Source organism: Haliotis rubra, unplaced genomic scaffold (genome assembly GCF_003918875.1).
Source record: "Haliotis rubra isolate DU_JTF1 unplaced genomic scaffold, ASM391887v1 Scf234, whole genome shotgun sequence".
NCBI classification, from domain to species: Eukaryota; Metazoa; Mollusca; class Gastropoda; order Lepetellida; family Haliotidae; genus Haliotis; species Haliotis rubra.
The window spans coordinates 1,059,055-1,078,773 of NW_025766381.1; the positions used below are offsets into that span (position 1 = coordinate 1,059,055).

The following is a 19,719-nucleotide window of genomic DNA, read 5'->3' on the forward strand; positions in this document are numbered from 1 at the left end:
ACCCATACTCACTCACTCAGTCTGACAAATCTCTCGAGTTAGAATTGACGTTAAGAAACTCGTGCTTGTCGTAAGACGCGTGTAGCGGGATCGCACCAGCCAAGTCAGGCTCAACAAGCTGATTGATATATTTAAGTTTACTTCACGAATAGAGGCTATAAGGCAGGAAGTGTTTTATTGTGACACTGAGGCTCGCTGGTCGATGCACGTCATCGTATTGTCATGCTCCTAAAGTCTCCATAATTAATACATGATTATTGTGGTCATACTTTAATATTTTTAACCCCCAAAACAAACAAAAAACAACAACAACAGCAAAACAAACCACAAGCTGTCACTGCTTGAGTTATGCCTCAGGCTGTAAACTGCTGTTCATGCATATGGTCGGGCGTTAACAGATTACGTCAGATATGTAAAGTGATAACAATGGTATTAAGTTGCCGAGTGCACTCCATAAAACATGTATACATGAAATTGATGCACCAGACATTTGATACAATTAGGTTACTATTTAACTTCAACAGAAGGCCTGAATCTCTATATATATGGAGTCCAAATACAGATCCTTCACTCTGTCACGCATACAGACTTAAAGGGGCTCAGCAGCCCTTTCTCTGTTTTAACTGAGTGAGTGAGTTTAGTTTTACGCCACACTCAGCAATATTCCAGCTATATGGCGGCGGTCTGTACATAATCGAGTCTGGACCAGACAATCCACTGATCAACAGCATGAGCATCGATCTGCGCAATTGGGAAACGATCCTATGTGTCAACCAAGTCAGCGTGCCTGACCTCCCGATCCCGTTAGTCGCCTCTTACGACAAGCATGGGTTACTGAAGGCCAATATTCCAACCCGGAACTTCACGGGTCATCTCTGTTTTAAGGTGACAGCCGAGTAGTCAGCTCTACCAAGTTAACCCACCCTACTATCTTATCGTTGTGACGGCACAGGTATGACCACGATCAAACCTGTAAATACGTTCCCCAAGCTACGTCAGTATCTTAATTACGTACACCGATGCTCGTGTTATCAATCACTGGATTGTTTGGTCCAGACTATACTATTGCTGGGATATTGCTGAGCACGGCGTTACACAACAAACACAAATGACAAAGTAACGTATCGTCGCTATCTTGCATCCATTAATGGATCTCGTCAACAGGTGTTTCACTGGGAATTTCACACTACCCAGTTAATTATCACTGATCACATTATGATATAGATAATTCATCAGTGTTTTTGATATGGGAAATATCAACCGAGAATATTTCACAGGTAACAATCTCACAAAGCACCGCTAGCACAGACTCCGCACGACTCGTCGTTTTTAAATTGTACGTTACCTAGTTTGGTGACCTCGTCCAAAGACCCTACTTCCAGTGAATCAAGATTTGACGGACGTCATACACAGGCAAGTGAATAAGCAATGTTTAAATTATTTTGCGATGTAAATAGATTTTTCATTGTTTCACCTCAGTTTCTCATTGAAGTTATGACTCTACATGAGCACGGTGTGACATCGTAGACAACTGAATCAACTGACCTGGTGTGCATGCTATTGCGTCTCCATTTGTAATTTGCACTCTGGGGCATTTGCTGTTTGTTGAAATGTCCGGACTAGAATTTGTCTTCACAACCCTTCGTCACGATATGGCTGAGATATTGCCGATGTGACGTTAAATATTAACTCACTCACTCACTCTTCACAATCCATGCTTGTATGAGGCGATTAACGTTGGTGGTCAGGCTCACTGACCTGGTTGACACATGTCATCGTATCTCAACTGCGCAGGTCGATGTTGATCACTTGATTGCATGGTCCAAACTCGTACATTTACAAACCGCCGCCCGTATAGCTATATTATTGCTGATAGCGGCGTTGAACACTAAACAAACAAGCAGTGGAGAAAGACACACTTTGCTAACAACTACATTCAACGTTTCACAACCCATGTCCTATTTACGTCATGCCAGAAACGTTATAGCTGAAATTTGGAAAAAAATATCAGTATATGAGACGCCTGTTGTGATAAAAGGGATGCTATCGGATATCACTATAGTCACGTTTTTATTGATGAGACGACAAATGCACTGTCAATTCTTCTACCGGCTCGGGTGACACTGCTACAAAGAGACGTACACCAGACCGTATTACCCGAGGGAGAAGCATACAACGTATTTATCTTACCGCCATATTAAATGTACAAAATATCATTTTATTTTATGTTAAAGATCGCTACCGACTATATGACATGCAAACAAAATGGCGTCTGCCTCTCGACTGGATTTTTAACATCAGTGAAACATATTCTGACAAGCATAAAACTGCTATAAAAATTATTAATTAAGTTTAAGCTGAGTGTGCAAACCACTCAATGTATAAAATATCTTAAATAAAGTAGTGAAAGTCGGTAAAATAAATCTGTACAAACTGAACACAAAACAAATACGATTGTTAGCTCTTCAGCTTCTCGGCGGAGAGCTTGGTGGTTACCGTGGCAGTGGGTAATATTTTTCCCAGTTGTCACCCTCCTGGGTGGATGACACGGAAACTTGTTAAACCGTCATTCACCAATGAAATTACAGTATTTTACATGAAGGTAAGATAAAACGCCTAAACCACCAAGCTACCCCGCGGGCCCCACATAATACATGTTACGCCATTGGTAGGTGGGAGAATGATTGCTACCGCACCACATTAAACGTTACAGAATGTACACATGGAAATCAGGTTGTGGTCTGTTTTTCGTATATATATGTCTGAAAGACCCTGTTATAAACAACTATAAACTATCCGAGACTACCCACCGCCTCTATGAAAAGGCGGTGTATTTTCAGACCACACGCTATCCTATACTTGTATATAGTTGCAGAGGTCTGAATCGACATGCGACCTCATAACACAATTCTATACCATGACACGTGTATGAATCCAAGGACGAGCCCGAACTGAGGCGATTTCAGCCAATCAGAAGGCCTGTCACGCTTTGTGGATTTGCCAGTCGGGTACATCTGAGGTCAAACGATACCCCTGAAGTGATGTGGCTACGAATTATCCCATTCTCACTCGCAATATCCATTACCTAATGTTAGGATTTAATGTGCTCCTCTAACGAAACCCATATGGTCGGGAAAAACATTTAATGGTGCGGTCCCAGTACCGACCTCACGCTACTCGACCTTCTCGACCTGAAGGTAGAGTTGGGGGTCGAGTTGGTCGAGTTTAAGAACGAGTTAGGTCGAGTCAGGTCGAGTCAGATCGAATCAGGTCTACCAAGTTTTTGAAAGTTTTTTGACATGTCAAAAATTTTCCCCGACTTCCTCATCGACCTTCGGTCCGAGATGGGGTCGAGACCAGGTCGAGAATAGGTCGAGGTAGGTCGAAGAAAGGTCGAGTTTAGGTCGACATTAGTTCCAGTTGGTCGAGTTGAAGGTCGAGCTGGCCTGACATGCCGATCTGTGTTCGTCTTAGAGTCGATCTGTACTCGACCTCGACTCGACCTCGACTCGACCTTGAGTCGACCAACTCGAACTGGACTCGATTTGGACTCAACCTGGAGTCGACCGACTCGACCTGAAGTCAACCTATCTCGACCTCAACTCGACCTAATCGAGTCCGCGTCGACCGCATAAATGGTAACCATCTTCCCAAATGCTTCATAAAAGCCAAACGGCAGCCAGTGGTAGCACATCATCTCCACACCAACCTGCTGCCACCCAGAGGTCCACCATGCGCACACCACCCTCTCCAACACGTCGCAAAGCAGCGAATCAGGCTGGTATCTTCCACAACTTTGACTCCAGTGCTGCAGCAGGTACATCTCTGTACCTGCCAAGCGGTCTCTTGGACCCTACACACACCTCAGAGGATCAGTCACATGTTCAGGACTCTCAGCAAGGACAGTGAAACTGAGAAGTAGAACTTGATACTCATATATTGTCATGAGCACTTTATACTGATGTGAAATGTTACCTTCAGATTATTTAAATGAGTTTCCAATACAAGATTTAAAAGCTTTTTTATCTGATATTTGTTTTGTGTTTTCCATCCATTGCTAAGTGTAAATGTAAATACATCTTGTACGATTGTAATAAAGTTTATTTTGTTCTTCATGTATGTAGTTAGTTTTCATTGTGGTTTTTTCGCATTTACCAATTGTAAATAGTGTAAAAAAAAAAGAGTTCCTTTGTAAAATGAAGTAGTCCTAAATAATAGAGTACACTTTAAAGTCATTTGGATATCATCTTCTCTTGCCAATGAACAGCTCCTGGGCCCATGAAGTAGTCCTTCAAATAGTTTCTTTAGTTGGCGCCATCTAATGGGGTAACGTTCCTCGCACCCCGGTTATCCCCATCAAGCAGCTGTGTGCAGGAGCGCCACTCGCCTGGGCTGAGTGAACAGTCCCCATTCCCCTGTCTATGAGGTTCATCTGAATGTTCCAGTTCCTCGTTCTCAGCATGTTGTGTAAAGTGACTCAGGCCTGGGTTATCTGTTTAGCTCTGTCTGTAGTGCTTTTTAGGGAGCCGAAGAAGATCTGGAAGCTCATAGCCAGAATCCCGAAGGTATTCTCCACCACTCGTCTGGCCCGAGACAGCCTGCAAATGTCACAAATTTAACATTTTTAAGTCAAATGCATTCAAAATTCAAAACCTTTGATATAATATTGCATACACCCAAAGATACTAAGTTATAATTTGATTTAGGTATTTATGGAAAAGAATAATTACCTGCAGTTGAAGATCTGCTGATCGGGGTCCATCTGACGCATGGAAAAGGACTTCATCATCCAGGGGCGGAGTGGAAAGGCATCGTCTCCGATGATGAAGTATGGCACACCATACGGGGAATACAAGGTCATCGCCCTCCATCCGATCTCGTGAATGGTTGAAGACCATCAGCGTCTGATGCTGATCCCTTGGCCCCGACGTTGACCCACGGGAACTTGTAGTCGGCGTCCGCGAGTGCCAGCAAGACGATAGAGAAGAAGTTCTTGTAGTGGTAGAAGAGGGACCCGCTTTTGGGAGGCTTCATGATGCGTATGTTCTTGCCATCAAACGCACCGGTGCAATATGGAAATTGCCACCTTTCCTTGAAAGCACGGGCTACAGTATTCCATCTACTCTGATCCCACTCATCTGACCGATACTACGCTTTGAAGGCGTCAAGGATAGGATTGATGTGCTTACGGCTGAAGCTTTGGCTGTGGAGTAGGGTTGGCATTCTCCAGGTCATCCACCAGTTCAAGCAGGTGCCAGGCTATCTGCACCCAAATGGTAAGCAGTCTTCGCTTCTCGGGGCTCACCAGGTTTACGTCAAGGTTTCTGATGGTGATGTTACTACTTTGCAGTCCTCTAATTGAATGGGTACCTGGTGAAAATGCACCCTGTAATTTGTACAATTTGGAAACCAAGGGTCTACTCGGCAGAAAAATGGAATTTCCGTCGAGAACCAGTCGCTACGGTTGAACACAGGTCGCGGTGAGGTCGGGCCGGTAAACTTAGGACGAAATTAATTCGAAATTAGGTCGATATAGAGGTCTAGCTTGTCGAGTATAGGTCTTCTGACCTAAGTCGAGATAGGTCGACTGAAGTCGAACTAAAATCGTACTAAGGTCGTAAAGGTCCCTACGAGGTCGTTATGAGGTCGTTTTGAGGTCGTTGTGGGGTCGAGATACCCCCCAGGTCGAGACCGGTCGAGTAGTTTGCGAGGTCGAGTCGGTCGAGCTCCCGAGGTCGCCACTGGGACCGCACCATTAGGCAGATCAAGGAACGCGATCCAAGGCCTCACGACCAGTTTAATGTTGGCGCCATCTTTCACGAAACCAGCGTCTACTCGAAGGTGAGACTTTGTAAAAAGTTCCACATTTTGCTCATATGCATATTTGTTACTAGATAACAACAAATAGCAAGTTAAGAATTTGTATGTTTTATAAACACTGACAATACTTGTTACTACAGTACTATATTGCTAAACGCATATTGTCACTAGCGACCGTTCATAATTTATGGAGGGGGGCGGGAGGGTGGTGTTGGTGATGATGATTTCAAGGGGGTGGGGTCACCTGTATTGTTCTGGGGAGGTCGGGGGTCATCAAGTTTGTACACATGTACTGGGGGGAGTCATTTTAGGTGGGTAATTTACATTGTACATGCTTCTCTGTAAACATTATTATCACCCCCACACCCTGCCCCACCCCCTAGCCATCGGTCATTGAGCAAGTAGGTCATAATGCGAGACAGGCGAGAGAGACGTGATCACAACAATGTAATCAAGTCTGACAGCGATCTGATTTCGGTTAGGGTAAATTCGAAACAGCACAGTTATTCAATTCAAGTACAATGTGGTGGAAATTATTGACTTATCTCTAAGATACTCTGAATTTTGTCAGATGTTTGGATTTGTTTGTAAGTTTTAAAATCACAATATAAAGTCTTAATTAATATTGCAAAATATTCGACGTGTAATAATTCTTTAAATAGATATGATTTTTCTATCTAAAACATCTTTTACTGCCCAGTGTCATATTAGTGAGTGAGTTTAGTTTTACGCCGCACTCAGCAATAATATTAGTGCCTATACTGGCGTCAATATGCTGTACCCATGTGGGGAATCGAACCCGGGTCTTCAGCGTGACGAGCAAACGCTTTAACCACTAGGCTGTCCCTCCGGCCCTTCAAGGTTAGAAAGAAGAAGAAAGTATGTTAGAAGAATAGTAATGGTTAATAAATTTTAGTAAAATAACACGACTGTTAAAAATTGTCATGTTTAGCAATGTTCTGGAAATGATGACAGGATATATTTAGTAAACGTGGAAAAGGTAATGAAATATATTATCTGCTCATGTTATTAATAACAATTCTAATCAATTATTTATTGATAATTGGCATAGCAGATCAATATGTTTAAATGCAGAACACAAAAATATATATGTATGACAAACACTTGGTATTAATGTAAAAAATGAAGACGAAGCCTTGTTGGCGGGGCTTATGGGTCGGTCTATTGCCACATGACATAAAAAAACGTATTCTGTTCCATAAATGTTTTGAGATTGTTCTGACAGTTATTTCCTCTTTGATAAAACTGTCACGTTCCCTCAAACAGAGGAAAAGAAGAATATTCCAGAATATATCTACACCTAACGTACACGCATGCCAACTCTCGTCTTGCAGACTACATGTACAGTTAGGTAAACATTTTTGTTTGTTTGTTGTGTAACGTTGCACTCAGCAATATTCCAGCTATATGTCGGCGGTCTGTAAACAATCGAGTATGGACCAGACACTCCAGTGATCAACATTTTGAGCATCGTTCTGCGCAATTGGGATACGATGACATATGTCAACCAAGTCAGCGAGCCTGACCACCCGATGCCATTAGTCGCCTCTTACGACAAATATGGGTTGCTGAATACAAATTCTAACCCGCATCTTCAAAGGTCTTGAATGTTAAAAAAAGATCACTTAGATGAAAGGAGGCAGACAGTTTAAGAGCTGAGTTCGGATTTCATTTTCATCGCTAAAAAAAGATGATCGTTACGAAAACATAACCGCGCAACGAAAAGAAAGGTATGCCGACGAAATCTGTGTTAGTAGAATTGTTCAACGAGAGAGGGCCATTGGAATGTCACAGATGGGGGCTCCCAACAGCCATATCGCCAGGACCTTCCGGTGCACAAGCCAAACCGTAAACCGACTGTTAAGACGTGTTCAACAGACAGGCCAGACATCTGACCTACCCGGAAGTGGACGTCAACTACACCACGAGAAGACCGTTACCTCCGGGTTATCCATTTGCGCAATCGGATGTTGACTGTAACGTCATCAGCAGCGTCAGCACTGGGTCACCACATCAGCAGGGTCACAGTGATGAGACGACTCTGTGCTACTGGTCCGGGCCTATCGACCCTTCCGGGTCCTTGACCCCTCTACATCGTAGGAACCGTTTACAAGGAAGGTGCGTCGGTGGCAACGTCGTGACTGGACACGTGTCCTCTTTAGTGACGAGAGCAGATGCAGTCTCTTTCATGCTGACGGTGGAATGATGGTGTATCGGCGTCGGGGTTGGCACCAAACTGCATACACGATGTTCACCCCTTTGGCGGCGATGGTGTTATGGTTTGGGGAGCAATTTGCGGTGACAATTCAGGGCAATCTGAATGCCCAACGATACTATGATGGGTAGTGGCGACCTGAGGTACTGCCTTTTGTGAGACAACATAAAGGAATTCTTCTCCAACTCGATAACCCCAGTCCCCAACCCGGACTTTCTCCAACGCCATATTGTTGACGTTTTGCCACGGCCCTCTCGTTCATCCGACCTCAACCTGATAGAACATCTCTGGGACCATCTCGGACGACAACTCCGACGTCGACAACAGCCGCCAGTCAACGTCCGACAGCTTGAACAGACTCTCCACTACGAATGGGCAAGAATTCCAAATCAGGCGACTTACGTTTTCCATGCGTAGACGAGTACAGGCTTGCATCGATGCCTACGGAGGCCATACAAGATGCTGAGTGTGATACCTGCTGTTATGACTTTCGGGTGTCTGTTGATCGAGATTGAACTTTTCATCTGCAATAATGAAATGCGTCATTTGGACCCCATGCATGTTTGGCTTACGTCACTGCAACAATACTCACGCTAATAGACCGCCTCCGTGGTGTAGTGGTAAGAGCGTCCGCCCGGAGAGCGGAAGATCGCGGGTTCGATCCCCGACCGCGTCATACCAAAAGACGTTAAAATATGGTACTTGTTGGTCCCTGCCTGGCGTTCAGCATTAATGGGTACAACAAGGAATGGTCGGCTCGGAGTCAGTATAATGTGGGCTAGCACTATAAAAACAGCTTCAGTCTGGGCTTGTACAAGCAGCCGCACCTACACATACACACGCATGCATGTCGTCATATGAGCGAAATATTCTCCAGCGCGACGTTAAACCCAATTTCACCTCACACCGCGCTAATAGTTTCATTTGGTTGTGAGAACCTGTGTCTGACATTATGGCTCAATACACGTGTAAAATTATGTTTAAAAGTTTTGTTATGTTTCTGCTATTAAGCGAAAATGTGCCTGTCCACTTTCTTTTGAGCGTCATTTTATTTAGCGACAGCAGGACGGCCAATCCGAATACTAGTAATTTAAAACAAGATATGCCAAAACCTATTAAGATTACTGTTAATGTGGTTTATCAATAAAAGATACATGCATGCCTATCAAAATGCACAGAACGTGACTATTAGGATCTATAGATCGAGAATGCCAGCTGATACTGCTGATAAAAAAACAACAGGTGGGATTATATTTATGTACTGGTATGTTCGAGTACTGAGCACTTATGCCGGCTTCCACGTCGGAAACACACCGCATAAGTATTGTCGCCTTATGTTGTTGTGACGTAATGATATCTAACGTTATTACTGCATTGGCTGATACGTAAGTTCCAAAGCATTCGATGAAAAGTTTGATCTACCACAATTTTTAATCGTAGTATGTTTGTTGTTTTGAGTGATGGCTGCACCTTCAGTACAATCGCCAGCGGCTGAAGGGAGAGTGTAAATCCAGCTGGGGTCCATGCAGGTAGAAAAAGTACTGTAAGTCCCCATGGTCTCTAAAGTACTGTCGGAAATAGAAAAAGACTGTATCCCTACACTTGACAAATTTATAAATAGCATATATCGAAATAACCCTCATCGGCCTAACTGGGCATTCATTGGGATGCGTAATAGTATATCCAGAAAAGCATGTTTACTCGTAAAATCGAGCAAAACGTAGAAAAAATACGAATAGCTGCTCGAAACAATAGATCACACTATAGATGGCAATTAGGTCGCTCAGGCAGGTATGATGACGAACCGTCGACTCACCTGGCATGAAATGCACGTCCTGCCTACAAGCACAAGGGGTCATCTCAAAGATATTTTGTTTTTTTCATGTGTGTTGAATATGTCTCATCTATTGATCATAAAGTTTATGTTGAGATACGTAAAAGGGTATGATACCCATGGAAAAGCTTAAATCAGCCATCGTTTATAGGTCTCAATTTGTAAATAGGTGGCATGACCACCCGAAGATCGACAGGACTTGATATTATTTGTAAATTGTTATGACATGCCGTTTTCTTCCCAGTTTAATTCCCTAAAGGTTTATCTTATCTCAGCTTATATCTCTATCCCCCAGCCCGAACACAACCACCGTCTGCCACACCCGTCCTTGATTTGCTTTTGAGACAGCCCCTCCTACCTGTTTCTGTTTATAGTGATTGTGAGACTCCATGGTAGCTACATCCTTCATAGTTTCAGTATTAAACTTATATTTTTTACGTCAGCTATCATTTATAATGAAGCTAAGCTTCATTTTAAAATGGACATTTAAATATTATCCTTTGTAATATAATATCATCGCACACTAATTGCATAAAGCCATGGTCTGTTCCAAATAAGTCGCTTTGGACTTCTCCACCAATTTCTCCTCAGTAAAGTCCTTTTTCTACGTTTCCTATCTCCCTACCACTGAAACTGTAGTTAGGCCGAAACTAAGTTTAACACTGTCAGATATTTCACACCTACACGTATCAACTATCTACATAGATTGTAGATATCAATGCGAAAAAAACATTTTTTTTTCTATTTCCGACAGTACTTTATTATGCTCATCTCCCTTCAGTTGATGGCGACCGTTTTTATATTATGTTGTCCTAATTTGAAGTTCAATTTTGAGACGTATGCTAGTTTCAATTTTTGATACTGTGATATTCTAGTTGATTTTTCTGTCCTTCGTCGACAGGTTTTTTAAATTTATGCATTTATTTTGAATTTGTAACTATTTTTAGTCACGATATGGCTGAAATACTGCCACTGTGACTTTTAACTTTAACTCACTCATTACATTGTCTAAGAGCAATACCTTGATGCTACGCTGCAAACTGATCATGCTGATGTGCACTTCAGTCTGCTGACTGAGTGAGCGGAGTCATCTCGGAACATCTGCAGACGTATGTTGTTTTACCTTTGTGGGATGTTGACCTATCAATGTGTAACGTCACTTTGTAACCATTAATGTGACCTTTACATGTGGAAGTCGAACTAACGATAAATTACGGAGCACGGCTCTAGACGACTTCAAAATATACTGAGTCAAAAAAGAAACTTCACATTCTTTCTTCAGGGCACTATAAAGGAACAAGATGGTAAGATGGTTAAATGGTTATTATTTCATTGCTGAGATCTGTGTGATGTACTCGATACACTGACAGTGCCATAATCAGTTCCATTAGGCTACACCGCCGTTCCAAAACATGGGTATACAGAATGTCAAGTCACAAGCATGAAAATGCGAAGTTTCTCAGTTCAATATCGTGTATGGCCGCCCCGCGCATTCACCACTGCCAAACACCGTCTCCTCATCGACTGCCTGATACTTGTGAACACGTGGTTGGGGATTCTGCGCCATTGCTCTTGCAAGGCAGCGCCAAGTTCCTGCAAATTCTGAGGTTGGTTCCTAAGACCACGAAGCTTTCTCCCAAGTGCATCCCAAACGTGCTCTATTGGATTAAGGTCAGGGGACCTCGATGGCCAGTTTCTGACGTTGATTCCAGCGTTTTGAAGGAAATTTCGTGTCAACATCGCGGTATGCGGCCGAGCATTATCATGCTGGAACTGTAGATCTGGGCCATGAGCCGCCATGAACGGAACGAGTTCAGGGGTGAGCACCTGGTCGCGGTAAGCAGCAGGTGTGAGGTTTCCACGGATGACCAGAAGTTGGGAACGGTTGTTCCCACAGAAAGCACCCCACACCATGCAACTTCCGCCCCCGAATCTGTCGACTTCCTGTACACAACATTGGGCATACCGTTCACGACGTCGTCTCCAGACTCTATGCCTGCCGTCCGCGAATCTGAAGGTAAACCTGGATTCATCGCTAAAGACGACTCGATTCCAGTCTCTCTGGGTCCATCGGAGGTGACGTTGGGCCCACAGCAGACGTTGACGTTGATGAAACGGCGTCAATATTGGCCCACGATATGGACGTCGAGAATAGAGATTGGCAGCCCGCAACCGATTTCGAATGGTCAGTGAGGACAGTCGACCTCTAAACATCTCAGCCCTGGTTCGTGTAGCGGGCAGAAATCTGTCACGTAGGTGACGTAGGATGATTTGACGGTCTTCTGCTCGTGACGTCACACGTGGACGACCCGACCTTGGGCGATCAGAAGTGGTGCCAGTTTGTTGTAGACGACCTCGCAAGTCATACACAGTACGACGGCTGTATCCCATTGCTCTTGCGACGTCAATAACTTATCTTCCCGCTTGCAGCACGCCATATCTCAGTCGGCCATATCAACACATCTTGTGGGCATCGCTTCGTCTTTTCTTCATGTGTTCCAGTTATAATCAAAGTAAAATCACAAGTATTTCTATGTGAAAGGATATTATTTTAATTCTGTTCAAAAACAAAATCCAAATGACTCTTCAACAAATAAACTCAGCAGCAAAAGAACGTCAGTACGAATTCAAAATACGGGGGCGATCATTTGTGGTGTTGGTGGCCCTGAAACGTTGCTGCAGCCTGTCGATGGTCCGAACGTTGACCTGGAAGTGTTTGGCAACGGCTTGTGCAGTGTGGCCAGCTTCAAGTCTTCCTAGTGCCTGGTTCCTCTGAGCTGTCGTGAGTCGCGGCATCCTGCTGACGTTGTAATGTGAATGTTTCAACCAGGTTTGGGGGTGCATTTCATAGGGCTGGTCCTTGTGAACAGCACGTGCAGCATGAAAAACATGGAGAACACCGTACCATCTCCGAGATCAGGTTGCGTTTTTGAGACCATTTCCTGGGTTCAATTCTGAGTTTGGGAAAGAATGTCTTTGCTCAGGAAAAGTTGGATATGTTGTAAAAGATATACAATCAAAACATGAAACGAGTTTACAGTCATCCGTTTCTGCGAAGGAAAATTCCAAACTGACGTTTCATTTGCTGCTTAGTATATAAACCTATTGAATTCAGTCCATGATTTTATTGTTGCTTCAAAAGGTTTTGCTAAATTCTTAATTTATTTCCATTGCTCTCAGGTTTCTTTGCTCTCCCAACGTGTTTTGTGGAACAACGCTCTCGTCATGTGTTGACTGTGTATACGTGGCTCTTTACATCTGTATATTGTAACCGAGATTTATATAAATAAACCAGAACGGTTAGTTTACCAATCCGTATTAAGGTCGTGAATATATATGTGTTTACAACATAAAACACTTTATGCTACTGACCTAGTAATTAAAGCGTTCGGTCTTCACGCCGAAGTCCCAGTTTCGATTCACCACATGAGTACAGAGTGTGACGCCCATTTCCAACTCACTCACTCACTTGATGCCACCCGTTTGTAGTTGCAGCTGTAAAGGATGACTGAGATCAAGGTTGATGATGATGGCGGGGACACTATGACATGCATTCTGCACAATGACCACATTTTTCCTGTTTTCAACACAAGGGCAATCACCGGGCTGACATCTGTCAAAATACGAGAAGATGACGTGCTGATACTTGGATACCCGAAATCAGGTGAGTACACATTTCAAGTAATCTATTTTATGATTAGTCAAATTAATTCGTACAATCATACGTAAGAGCGTTAAGGTGAACACAAGACATACCTTTAAAAGATACATTCAATGATGTGTGCTCAAATAAACATCAGTGAGTGGGGACTTGATACATCGAAGGAAGCAGTCCTTAAACTGTGCTTTACACTTTGATTTTAATTGGCATTATAATTTTGATATTTATAGACAGAATTTAAGAGATGTGAAACTGTTAAATTTTCAATATAAATTTCTGCACGGAATTGTTTGTACCAAAAAAGGACTTTTTAGAATGAATCTGGTGGACAATACAATATGTTTTTTGTGTAATGATTCTGTTGAAACCTTATGCCATGTATACTGGGAATGTGATGAAACCAAAACTTTCTGTAAGAAACTTGAACAGTGGATTACGAAACGTATCCAAACATTTAATTTGACAAAAACTTTGATCTGGTTTGGCTTTTTAGGTAAGAACCCATTACTGAACCTCATAATCTTATCTGCTAAGAGGTATATTTACACTTGCTCTTTGAAAAAAAACAATTCCAAAAGTTACTGATATTGATAGTTAATGTACTTAGTGTACTATATCGCTACTGAGCCCACTAGCTGCTATGTACACATATTCCTCTATATGCTTGTACTCATCACATTGGGAACAATAATTAAAAAAACAAATCAAAAACAAACTGTGCTTTACAACAGTCAGCGCGAATTTATAAAAAGGTGTAAGTACCGTTTTTCCTTATTGTTTCAACGGAGTACCAGGCCCGGCGCTTATTAGAGGAAATACGGTATTATTGTTGTTTCGTGATTTTGAGTTTAACAAATGTTGTTATGGCCAGAATTTTAAACTATAATACATGCTGCAATGATAGGGGGCGGTGGGGTAGCCTAGTGGTTAGAGCGTTTGTTCGTCACGCCGAAGACACGGGTTCGATTCCCCACATGGGTACAATGTGTGAAGACCATTTCTAGTGTCCTCCACCGTAATATTGCTGGAATTTTGCTAAAAGAGGCGTGAAACTAAACTCACTCACTCACTCACTCACTCACTCACTCACTCACTCACTCACTACGTATATAACGACAAACTACGTTAATTCCATCATAAGTGTAAATCTACACATTGGGATACGATGGCATGTCTCAACCAAGTCAGTGGGCCATTTGTCAACGTGTAACTGTCAGTGACCTTCGTGTAATGAAGTTTAACAGTATTTCAGCCACGAGCCGTGTGAGTTTAGTAACTTTGGTTTATAGCCCGTTGATTATAAATCAGGTATGGGAAGTGCTCTACTGAGGATAAACACAGAAAACAGGCCCTTTGGTGAAAATATGAATCATCAGTTCTAGTCCACGAATTAATCCAAGACTGCGATCGTATGGTTATGACTTGATGTTCGTCACTTTGCTGTCCGTCATGCGCATATTATGGTATATTAAACAGAAGTATTTCCCTCAGGGAACCATTGGCTGTGGGAGCTGACCCGCCAGGTGTTACGTGGACGTGTGGTTGAAGATGATGTCGTAATGAATGAAATGATGATGGAGTGTGCGCCGGAGGAGAAGTATGCGGACTTACCTTCCCCGAGGATCCTGGCTTCCAATGCCCCTCTGTCCAAACTGTCTCCTGCTATTATCCAAAAGAAGCCGAAAATGATCACCATATACCGGAACCCGAAAGACGTGATGGCCTCGTATTACCCGTTCATGACTAAGCTGCCTTTCATGAAGTACACAGGGAAGTGGGAGAACTTCGTGAAGCCGTGTGCTCTAGGGAAATGTAGGTGTAACTTTATTTTCCTGGGCCTAGAATTTCGAAACTTTCGTAGCCCTAAATTGTTTAACTTTGATCATGGATAATGTGTTAAGAACGGGCTCGTAGTACTACGAACGTTTCGAAAATCTAGGCCCTGGGTCCCGGTCCACAAAGCTTTCGTAGCATTACGACCTGTCGTAACTTTAGTTTACCAAAATGCTTTACAAATGTCATATAGAAACGGCGCGCCGTTTCACCAAGCAATCGTAGACCTACGACTGTCGTATATCTGTGTTACAATACGACAGTCGTAGTGCTACGATGGCTTTGTGAAACAGGGCCCAGGACCCTGTATAGGAACTTGATCCAAAATCACTCGTAATGTTACGACCTGTCGCAACTCTACAGTTTACCGTAGGCTTAAGAATGTCATATTGCTACGACCGCTTTGTTGATCGGGACCCTGTATAGGAACTTGTTCGTATGTGTAACTTTCTACAAGAAACATAATTGAAAGTCGCGAAATTGGTCTGGCGCATGCTCATTGAAAGCGCCATCTATCTGAAACTATTCTTGGCAAATAACGTCTGTGATAGCTCTATATATTTCTACCAAAGACTGCAAAGCAAGTTTGATATATGAACATTAAGAGTGAGTGAGCGAGTGTGGTTTTACCCCGCTGTTAGATATTTTCCAGCAATATCACGGCGGTGGAAATAGGCCCTACAAATTGTACATATTTGGGGAATCGAACCCAGGTGTTTGGTATGACGAGCGAACGCTTTATACACCAAACTAACCCACCGAACGGATGAGCGTAAATATTTTGTTTGATCAAAGTGTTTGTAAACGTCTCCCGCTTCCATGAGATTCGTTCAGATCATTCTACCAGCAGTAAAATGAATGATGCCTCGTGATTGATTATAAAAGAAGAAACTACTTCGGGTGCTCCCGATGTGTCCAATCCAATGCTAAGCAGTTGACCTTCGGAGACACGTGTGGCGCAGTTGCTTAGCATCTTCCCACCTGTATGCTAACCACGTCGGTATATCAATATACGCTATGTTACAGTTTGTCATGGCTCTTGGATTGACCATGTGTTATCGTGGGAGAAGGTGAAGAAAACCTATCCAGAATGGCCTATTTTGACAGTGTTTTATGAAGATTTAAAAGAGGTATGTGCACATACTTTTATCTAGAGGTGGATGAAAAGCAGTTTCGCATTACCAGATTCCGATTAATGTCTTTCCATGTGCTGTAGCACTAATGTTATATTAATTAAGGATTGGATGACACCTTACTTCCTCTTTGCCTTTTTATACATTACATGGCAAGCATGCGACAAACTTTAGCACTGTGCTGTATATTTCTATTGTGTAAATATAATCCTTTTAGCTTTTCAATGTCATAGATTTGGTCCACTTTCGTTTTTCAATGGTGTTGGCGACGGAAGCATTTTTTGAGTATGTTTCAAATCTAACTTGCACGTGATGAGATACCCCACTCAGACACATTATACTGACTCCAAGCCGACCAGTTCTTGTTGTACCCAGTAATGCCGAGCGCCAGGCAGGGACCAACAAGTACCATCTTTAACGTCTTTTTGTGTGACGCGGTTGGGGATCGAACCCGCGACCTTCCGCTCTCCGGGCGGACGCTCTAAGGCTAAAATGAGTGCATATTGCCCAATATGTATAATATAGGCCAAAATATTGTCGAAATTAGGAATTATAGTTGTTATTTAGTGATAGTAGACCATCGAGGAAATGCTTATGAGACACACAGCATTATTTGGATCTTGAATTACCGAGTTAATTGTTGAAGCGTTAGAAAATCCCCAACACGTACAGTGTGAGGGGATCATTTCTCGCGGCCCCTCGCGACGACCAGCGCAAGCTGATCTCATGTACAATGTGCGTGAAAATGAGCATAGACTAAAATGAGTGTGTGACTATGTTTTCCGCCGCTTTTAGCAATATTCCAGCAATATATGCTCACAGCGCTTTGAATACACGCGTCACTTTCTCGTAACAGACACTCGGCTCAGTTCCCCTCTTGCATTAAGGGATGCAAAGTTCTATTTCCTCAACATGGAAGTATGTTAGTCAAACGCATGCTTGTTGAACGCAATGCAAATGTTCTTTTCATTGACTTTATTCTGTGAAAGGATCCCGTGGAACAGTTGAGGAGGTTGTGCAGCTTTCTAGATGTCAAAAGGAGTGATGAGTTCCTGGAGGAGGTAGTCAACATCTGCAGCTTTAGCAAGATGAAAGATATCAAGTCTCACAGTGCGGTGTTCAGAAAAGGTGGTTTGATCTTTAATCATAGGTGAAAGTAACTGTTAATCATTTTGTTTATAAAGTACAGAAAACAGATAACACTGAATAAACGTTGTATTTACGTGAGAGAGAGAGAGAGAGAGAGATAGAGAGAGAGAAAGAAAGAGAGAGAGAGGGGCAGAGGGAGAGAGATAAGGAAGAGAGAAAGAGAGATAGGGAGAGAAAGATAGGGATAGTCAGAGGGAGAGATAAGGAGAGCGAGAGAGATAGGAAGGGAGAGGGGGAGTCACGAAGGGGGTATAGAGAGGGAGAGAGATAGGGGAAGTGAGAGGGCGAGAGAGATAGATAGGAAGAGAGAGGGAGAGAGTGATAGATAGGAAGAGAGGGGGAGAGAGTGATAGATAGGAGTGAGTGAGGGAGAGAGTGATAGGGAGAGAGGGAGATGGATTGAGAGAGATAGGGAGAGGGAATGAGAGAGATAGGGAGAGAGAGGGAAAGGGAATGAGAGATATAGGGAGAGACCACTAATATCAGTTCGTTGAAACCCAAGTTCCTTATAAACATTTCAACGTGTTGACAGCAAAACAAAACAAAACAGATCCATATATCCGCCAGTTCGTTAAAAATGCCTTCATTTGAAACTTCGCTGAATATATCAAGACAGCAGGTTCGAATTATTGTTGCAGGTGAAGTGGGTGACTGGAAGAACTGCTTCACTGTGGCCCAGAGTGAGTGGTTTGATCAGCTCTACCAGGAGAAGATGTCCGACTGTCCGCTCCAGTTCAGATACACACTGTAGCTTCACAGAGAATCATCCGTAGCCGTGTCTCCTTTCTCCAAACCTCTTCTAGTGGTACAGCAATCATATGCATCTTATAATGATCATGAGCATCCATCTAGGCAATCGGGATACGGCGCCATGCATCCACCAAGTCAGCAAGCCTGACCGCCCGATCCTGTTAGTCTTCTCAACATTACGTCAAGCATGGGTTGGGGAAGTATAATATTACCATTTCCATCTGTTGATGCAAATGACAGCTAAGAATATCATGACATTAAGTTTGAGATGAGCTTATTTTTTCAAAGATAGAATACGAACGTGATATTGAAGTTTTTCTCCTCAAATGCGAATACTATGAAACGTGCAGAACAAACCGAATTGTTGTACAATATTATTACAAAATTACAATTCAGTTACCCAAGTGGATATTATGTTCGACACATCCTAATGTTAAACTCTGATGATATGATCCCTATATACCGGAATGCAATGGATGTGATAGCTTCATATTATCCTAATCATGCGGAGCAAGCCGAACTTCTGCACCATGCCGAATACAGTTAAGTTTGGCACATCTTAATAAACACTGTTTCCTTTGACATTCACATTTAATGTTGTTTGTTTTAACTCTGAGCTCAGCCTAATACTGGCGGTTTGTGAATAATCGAGTCTGGACAAGTCTAGTGAATGACATCATGAGCACCGACCTAGACAATAGGGACACGCGACATGCATCGAGTTTGCACCAGACAAACCAGTGATTAACATCATGAGCATCGATCTACGCATTTGGGTTACGATGACAGCGTATGTTAGTAAGCGAGCCTGACCGCCCAATCCTGTTAGTCGCTTTTTCGACAAGTATGGGTTGCTGAAGTAAAATTCTTTTACGCCTGATCATTTACCATACCTGATAGGGAACCATTTTCAGCATGTGTCACCGAAAATGCTATTTCGAACCCACTTTCTATTTGAGTCGCTATCACTTTTGATTTACATGAAACTGGCACATTGGCAATTTGAAGCTTATCAGCTGATATGAACAATTATCATAATATTGTTGGGGGTGGGAGAACTATTTTTGCCAGTTCTATGGAGGTCTATGTCACATAACCGATGCGAGCATATCGCAATCTCTAAGACGTTACCAAGTTGTTGCCAGCGTGAAACCTGGCCTACATCTGAAACGCTGGCGCGTGGTGCTCTGTATCAATGTTATCTTGTATGTGCCACCCGTGAAGGTCCGGGTTAGAATTGATCTTCAGTAACCCATGCTTGTCGTAAGAGGCGACTAACGGGACCGGGTGATCATTTTCGCTG

General features: G+C 42.9%; 1 protein-coding gene across 2 annotated transcripts; it reads left to right on the top strand.

Annotated features, from left to right (window-relative positions):
* The first annotated feature begins 1,322 nt into the window (after positions 1–1,322).
* On the top strand, positions 1,323–18,998 carry LOC124278277 (sulfotransferase 1B1-like). Of its 2 annotated transcripts, none has more exons than XM_046714004.1 (6): positions 1,323–1,413; positions 13,380–13,554; positions 15,043–15,363; positions 16,411–16,514; positions 17,507–17,645; positions 18,305–18,998. In XM_046714004.1, exons 2-6 carry the CDS (start codon positions 13,395–13,397, stop codon positions 18,415–18,417), a joined length of 837 nt encoding a protein of 278 aa, XP_046569960.1. In that variant the 5' UTR covers positions 1,323–1,413; positions 13,380–13,394; the 3' UTR covers positions 18,418–18,998. The 2 variants fall into 2 exon arrangements, with proteins under 2 accessions (XP_046569960.1, XP_046569959.1); XM_046714003.1 differs by lacking the exon at positions 1,323–1,413 and adding an exon at positions 5,754–5,841.
* Positions 18,999–19,719: the final 721 nt, after the last annotated feature.